Source organism: Aplysia californica, unplaced genomic scaffold (assembly GCF_000002075.1).
Source record: "Aplysia californica isolate F4 #8 unplaced genomic scaffold, AplCal3.0 scaffold00020, whole genome shotgun sequence".
Lineage (NCBI taxonomy): Eukaryota > Metazoa > Mollusca > Gastropoda > Aplysiida > Aplysiidae > Aplysia > Aplysia californica.
In genome coordinates this window covers 1111836-1119671 of record NW_004797290.1, presented here as the reverse complement: position 1 = coordinate 1119671, position 7836 = coordinate 1111836, and the positions used below count along the sequence as shown (strand labels likewise).

Genomic DNA, 7836 nt, shown 5'->3' with positions numbered 1-7836 from the left:
TTATGGCGGTTGCTTCTAGTGGGTGGTTGGCGGGTGTTCTGGTGTTGTTTGCTCCTTGTAATATTTCCTATCCAACATCTATTATCCTTATCTCTCCTCATTTTTTCCTTTGTATTTTACTTTCTTGTAAACACCTCCAATCTCCGACACTTATATAAGATGGTGAAGTTACTGATATGGTATGGGTTTAACGCCTCTATCAACACTGTTAGGTTATTTAAGAGGCGGGACCTCCGAGTTTAACGTCCTTCTCCGAAAGGACAGGTTCGACACTTATATGACCTAATTGTGTTGCAAGTGCCGTGAAACTCTTACACAAACTAAACTTTAAAAAAAAGAAAAGTCCATTCTCTTGGTTTGCTTTTTTGGGGGTTTGTTTTCTGGTTTTTATTTATATTCCGCTTGTTTATTACAATTTTGAGCGAAGAGAAGCACATCGATACAAAATTGACCTTTTAGTGTACTGAAAATGTAAAAAAAAAAAAAAAAAGACAAACTGAAATAGCAAAGAGAAAGACCAAAATTTAAAAAAGCCAACAAAATCAATGACACCAAAAACAAAAAAAGGACCTTTCAGCGACCCTTCTCAGACAGTAACCTCGTGCCTTCATTTGGAGGAGAGAAAATAACTAAAGCGCTGTCAACAATTCGTGGCGCAACTTATTGTCAAACATCTCCTTAACTATGTATGTATGTAGTACTTAAGAACAATGACTTATATATCAATTTGTCTTAAAAGATGCATATTTTTTTTCAAACACCTGTACAACGTATTCTAGAAAATTCCTTAATAAGTACTAATAAAAAATCCCATTCGATGATTTCTACTGATTTTAAAACGTTTACAGATGGAGCAATATGGCTTTTAGAAGCATGTCGTCCTTTTTTTTGGTAATCGCGACATTATGCTTATTGAACGCATATTTTGAGAGCCTTTAGTGCAAAAAAATGTTCACTATAAGATTAATTTATTGTAATAAGTTTTGCCACAAAAAAGTGTCATTGTTGTGCTGTGACGTAGGCAATATACGTATGCAAAATGTGTGTGAGAAGAGGGAAGTGCTGTGAACAATGACATTTTCCGCGTCATGGAGATTTAATTTATAGTATTTCATATAAATTCATGAAGAAAAGTTTTTAAATCTAGCCTCAATTGTTGTGGGAAAATATGATTAAGTTAAGACAAATTGATACAAGCTGCTGTGTGAAGTATGGGTGACAGTGATGTATCCGTTGAAGAGATATTTGAGGATAAGTTGCGCCATTAATTTTTGACCACACTATAGGAGGAATCTCAGCAGATGACGAGAACGAATGATATCTCTTGTCTGTGAGCGAAGTAAGATAGAGCAGATATAAGAACAAATACGGAAAAATAATTATGTCGCTATTTAGTAGACGTCACATGTCACGTAATCCAAATAAGATAAGATAAGATAAGATAAGATAAGATAAGATAAGATAAGATAAGATAAGATAAGATAAGGTGGAATAAGATACGTCTTTATTATCCAGATCTTGGCACATTGGTTTGGTGTTTCACCACGTACACACACACACACACACACACACACACACACACACACACACACACACACACGCGCGCGCGCGCGCGCGCACACACACATACACACACACATACATACGCACTCGTGTACGCACAAACATGCGCACACCCATATACACACAGTTTAGGGTTTAACCCCGACTAAAAAAAACCCACCCCAAAAAAACCCTCCAACAAACCCAACCAAATAACCCAAACGAACACAAGAAATAAAAACAAAACAAAAACAACAGCACAAAAAAAGAACAAAAGTGAAAAAAGGAAATCCTCCCCCCCCCCCTTTTTAAGAAACCCCCACCCCAAATAAACCGGAAAGTCAACAGACACCCACGTTTATAACTTGTGGTTTCATTTGACTCTCGTGAAATGCGCTTTTATCCCCGTCCTTGTTTGTGAACTTCACTGTTGGCGCTGATTGTTTCAAGTGGGTGGTCCGCAAGACCTCTAGTGTAATAATATAGACTTTCTTTTCTATCCAACATCTATGATCCTTATCTTTCTTTTCTATCAAACGTCTATGGTCCTTATCTTTCTTTTCTATCAGACGTCTATGGTCCTTATCTTTCTTTCCTATCAAACATCTATGGTCCATAGTCCTTCTCTCTCTTTCCTATCAAACGTCTATGGTCCTTATCTCTCTTTCCTATCAAACGTCTATGGTCCTTATCTCTCTTTCCTATCAAACGTCTATGGTCCTTATCTCTCTTCCTTCTTTTCTTTGCATGTTACTCTCTAGTAACACCTCTAATCTACGGCACACATATAGCGTAACTGTGTTGTAAGTGTTGTTGAACTCGTATAAAAAAAAGTAGAGATTACTGAACGCAAGGCAATTTCGTATATCGCCAAACTCCGACTTTCTCCAGAATAGAAATATTCAGAACTTACAATCGAACCAGCTCTGACGGCCACTTGTGTAAGACAACCACCTATATAAGACAACCACCTGTATAAGACAACCACTTGTGCAGCCACCCATTGTCACTGAGAAAAGTGGTTGTCTTATACAGGTGGATGTGGCTGTCTCAGACCGTAATAATATGATGCACCTTCAGCCATGTTGACTCTGCCATCGACCTCAGTACCTTTTGTTTGAAACGCTCAGGGCTCACATGATGGGGTAACATCTACCCCCAAATTGCACCCCTACTACCATTCCTCGCCCAGCGGTATGGCCATGGCGTTAGGTTTAGAGCCGACGGAACCAAACTTGCTAGTTTTGTTTGAAACCAGGCCTGAGCGGGGTAAGCATTTTCCGTCTTAGACAGGTGAAATCCTCGTCCTCGGAAGGGAGCGGATTTTTCTTTCTGTTTCCGTGTTGGACAGGTTTCCGTTTTATACAGGTAATTAAAGAGGAATATATCAAGGGGGGAGCGGGGATATTCCGTTAAGACAGGTTTCCGTTTTAGACAGGTTTCCGTTAAGGCAGGTTCGACTGTACGTGTAACAGTTTCCTGTTCAGCCTCTGCCCCCTGATGACATCTGCGTGACGTCATTTAGATTTGTGGAAGACTTTTACACAGCCTCCGTCTGGTGGCTTTTGCATTAATTTATTATTTTTTGGCGGTTTTTATTGTTGGTTACAAATAAGCGTAACTTGAAGATGAGGTTAAGAGAAAAAAAAACTTTCTGTATGCGTCAAATGAATTTCGTCTGTGTCATTGTGTCTGTGTCAAATGGATTTTGTTTGTGTCAAAAGGTGTGAAGTGGCATGCGTCAGGAATGGTTTCAGCAGACGAAAATACGAAACGTGTCTTCCGGGTCCAAGTTTTTAAGGTCCAAAGGTCTAGCTAGCGTGCACAGTACACAGGGTTGGTTTCATAATGCAACATTAATTTTTCTCACGGGGACAGTTTTTTAAACTCTTCGGTATACGCTTTCTGAGTATTCCACACCGTTTGAAGATGCGCAGTTTTGAGGCTTAACTTCATTATAAATTCCAACAATTCAGGAATAACATTCTCTTTGCCTTACCTGAAACTTGAAAAGGCATGCAACAGCATGCACGTGATGGATGGAATGTACAAACGCGTGTTTCTCATTTGTGTATAGTGGTTGGGAATATGACGAAACAATTGTCTCTGATCTGTTGCTGGTCGGACCTATGTGTATCCTTTGAGCGTTACAGTTGATTAACTAGCATTCTGCGGTATAGAAGTTATAACCAGTGCCCATACGTTCTTAATTTCTGAGCGTGGGTGGTTGGCGGGTGCTCTGGTGTGGTTTGCTTATTCTTTCCTATCAAACATCTATCGTCCTTATCTCCACTTCTTCTTTTTATGTTTGTTACTCTCTTGTAACACCTCTAATCTTCTGGCGCTCATATGCAGTTGCGAGCGCCGTAAAACCTCTACTAAAAAAACAACCTCTGAGTGTCTAACCCGGTGCCCATTGGCAAGATCGGATCGGATCGGATCGGTTCGGTTTTGTCGTCGGAACTAGCCAGATTTTCAAGAACGAGAACAAGAAAACAAGAATGACTTCAGTCAAGTGATCTCACTTGCAGCATAAATTGCGCATCAAAAGAGTGGGGTTATTTTGCGTGTGATAGTCTGTGAAAAAGCATTAAAAGGGGAGGCCTAGGGATTTTGGCACAGAAGGAGAATCATTCTTGCAAAGCGACATTGGAAGTTCACGTGTATTCAAAGTCCTGGGTTGTAAAGATAGGCCGGTCTTTCCTAGTGAATGATCCTGCGCTTTCAAAGCCTGTGAGATTATTTAATTTTCTACGCTGTTATGAAAAACTGAAAAAGATCTTGAAGAGATAGATTCTGTGTTGTATGACTCACGCAGGAGAAAGATTGAAATGGTGGCAGCGTTTGGTACCTTTATTATGAAGAGGGGAAAGAACTGTTGAAATAGCTCAAAGTAGGGTCGTTGAAAGCGCACTATCACACACAGCACATTGGTATATCTCCCTGTCTCTCTCTCTCTGTCTGTCTCTACGTCTCTGTCTCTCTCTCTCTCTGTCTGTCTCTGTCTCTCTGTCTGTCTCTCTCTCTCTCCTCCCCCTCTCTCTCTGTCTTTCTCACTCTCCAGCTCTCTCCCTCCTCCTCCTCCTCTCTCTCTCTTTCTTTCTATCCCCCCAACCTCTTTTCTCTCAAGCACTAAAGTCTTAGAACAAAGACACGAACACACACACACACACACACACACACACACACACACACACACACACACACACACACACACACACACTCTCTCTCTCTCCATGCGCGCGTAAATCTACCAGTATAGCGAGAGAGAGAGAGAGAGAGAGAGAGAGAGAGAGAGAGAGAGAGAGAGAGAGGGAGAGAGAGAGGGAGAGAGAAGAGAGAAAGTCGGAGAGATATGTAAAGAGACAGGGACTGTTACGTAGAGTGGGACGGAGACAAACTCTCTACACAAACTCATAACCTCAACCACACAACTCTCTCTGAAACAACCTTGCGTATCCGGCGCAAACAGGAATTATTTGAGGCGTGGCTCCGTTCCACTTGTGTCTTGCTTAACCCTAACCCCCGGGGTTGTATTCTTCACATTTTAGAATACTTCTAGTACGAAGATCTATTTGAAACTATCAGTATTTCTCAAAAATCAATTAGACAGACTGCTATGCAAAGCATACGGATCGGATTAACAAACGCGTTTGTTTTCAAGGCCGCGAGTCGGGCGATCGGTTTGTGTAATATGGGGTCTAACATGTAGCGGTTCGGTTCGGATTGCTCGCCAGACTGAGGGGGCAAAGCGGCTCTCGTGGCACAAACCGATCGCCCGACTCGTCGCTTTATTCGTGGTGCCCATTGCGGATGGGGTCGGGTCGGGCCGGGTCGGGTCAGGTCGAGTGGGGTCGGGTCGGGGGTGATGTAGCTTCTTCTTTCCTATCAAACATTTCTATCGGTCCTTATCTCTCCTCCTTTTTTTGTGTATGTTACTCTCTTGTAACACATTTATTCTTAATAGTGATAATAAATAGCATTTATACTGCGCATTTCCATTTTCTAAAAAAAATTGCTCAATGCGCATTACATTGAAAAAGACAACATCTAAAAAATTAATCGACACGCGCGTACGTAAAACGTAATATTCTTCGGCACTTATATGACCTTATTAAATATTCTGTTGCAAGTGCGTAAAACTCATACTAAAACAAAACTAAAAAATCAAAGTGTTGTTTCTGCTATTCCTCCTCCGCTTTATCAGCGTTACTTCTCTTTTTCTTATTGAAAGTTAATGAGAAAAATATATAATTTAATTTTTTAAAAATATACCTGCGTGTGTTTTTACGGTCCTGTACAGCAAAGAAAAATTTCCCTTTGGGATAATAAAGTATTATCTTATCTTATTTTTATCTTATCTTATCTTATCTTATCTTATCTTATCTTATCTTATCTTATCTTATCTTATCTTATCTTATCTTATCGTATCGTATCTTATCTTATCGTATCGTATTGTATCATATCTTATCGTATCGTATCTTATCTTATCTTATCTTATCGTATCGTATCGTATTGTATCGTATCTTATCGTATCGTATCGTATCTTATCTTATTTTATCGTATCGTATCGTATCTTATCGTATCTTATTGTATCTCATCTTCTCCCAGGACTACCCTCCGGCCTACGACAACAATGCCCCCAGACATGACGTCAGCGATGGAGCAGACCACAAGGGGTCAGAGCGAGGGGTCAGGGTGGCCACGGAGGACGAGGTACCGGACAGGGGTCAGTGGGGCAACAAGATGGAGTTCATTCTCTCCTGTGTCGGCCTCTCGGTCGGTCTGGGGAATGTCTGGAGATTCCCTTTTCTCGCCTACAAAAATGGCGGAGGTGAGTGATATAACGGGTGACCTATTTGTCGATCACAAGAATGGTGGAGGTGAGTGAGTTAACGGGTGACCCATTTCTTGCCTACAAGAATGGTGGAGGTGAGTGATTTAACGGGCGGCTGGAAGGTTTGCGTTTCTTGGAGTGAAGGTTTTGTGGATTTGATGTTGTCCCTTCTGTTGATTCGTTCTGTTTGTATGTTTGTCTGTCTGTTTGTCTGTCTGTCTGTCTGTCTGTCTGTCTGTCTGTCTGTCTGTCTGTCTGTCTGTCTGTCTGCCTGCCTGCCTGCCTGCCTGCCTGCCTGCCTGTCTGCCTGCCTGCCTGTCTGTCTGTCTGTCTGTCTGTCTGTCTTCTTGTTCTTCTTCTTGTTCTTGTTCTTGTTCTTGTTCTTGTTCATCTTCTTTTGTAATTAAATTCCTGCATGTGGTTAAATGATGCATCTGATGCGATCCGTACATTTTGTCAGCTTCACTTTTCTTTTCATTTTGAATTTTAATGAAAGTAATAATATATTAATTAAAATTTTTATGTATACCTGCATGTGTTTTACGGTCCTGTACAGCCAAGAAAAATTTCCCTCTGGGATAATAAAGTATTTGAATACCAAGGCCCCAAGATCTGGAATGTTTTACCAAGTACTTTAAAGAGAGTTCCACTCTTTTGATTTATTCAAGTATCAGCTGAAGTCGTTTCTGTTTATAAATTAATAAGATGAATATTTTGAGCGATTTTCTTTTAGTCAGAACACAAGGTTTTATGTTACTGTTGTACGTTGTACTGTATTGTACAGCGCTCAGAGCCTGTGTACTTTAATCTGGATTGAGCGCTATATAAGTGTCATTTATTAATATTATTTATTATTATTATCTTATGGTATCTGATCTCATCTTAATGTATCGTATCTTATTTCATCTGCAGCTGCCTTCCTGATCGCCTACCTCATTCTGCAGTTGCTAATTGGCAAACCTATGTACTTCATGGAGCTGGTCATGGGCCAGTTTTCGGCCAAAGGTCCGACCAAAGTGTGGGAGATGAACCCTTCGGCTAAAGGTAACGTGTGAACTGTTGGGACAGGACACTTGAACGTGGTGGCATCATCATCATCATCATCATAATCATCATCATCATCATCATCATCATCATCATCATCATTGTAAATAACAAGGAATAAAAAAGGGTTGAGACTTATAGAATTTTCAAATTTTATACAGGTTCAACGTTTCGCCCGATAAAGGGCTTCATTATCATTACAGAGTAGGGAAGGGGAGTCCTGAGTAGCTTTTAGCTAGTTATCATCATCATCATCATCATCATCATCATCATCATCATCATCATCATCATCAACAAAAAAAACAAACAAACAACAAAAACCCATAGTAGTCTTGATAAGAAAGTAACTGTAATTCCACCTGTAGAATCTATCCCCTCTCTTTTCCAAACTCAACCTCCCTCCCACTCCCCCC

General features: G+C 40.5%; 1 protein-coding gene across 1 annotated transcript in view; it reads left to right on the top strand.

Annotated features, from left to right (window-relative positions):
• LOC101857462 (sodium- and chloride-dependent neutral and basic amino acid transporter B(0+)) overlaps positions 1-7836 on the top strand; it is a gene marked incomplete at its 5' end in the record, with an annotated part of 52044 nt that overhangs the window by 28148 nt on the left and 16060 nt on the right. The window contains 2 exon segments of the mRNA XM_005090709.3: positions 6154-6376; positions 7292-7423. Coding sequence (XP_005090766.2) covers positions 6154-6376; positions 7292-7423 — 355 coding nt within the window.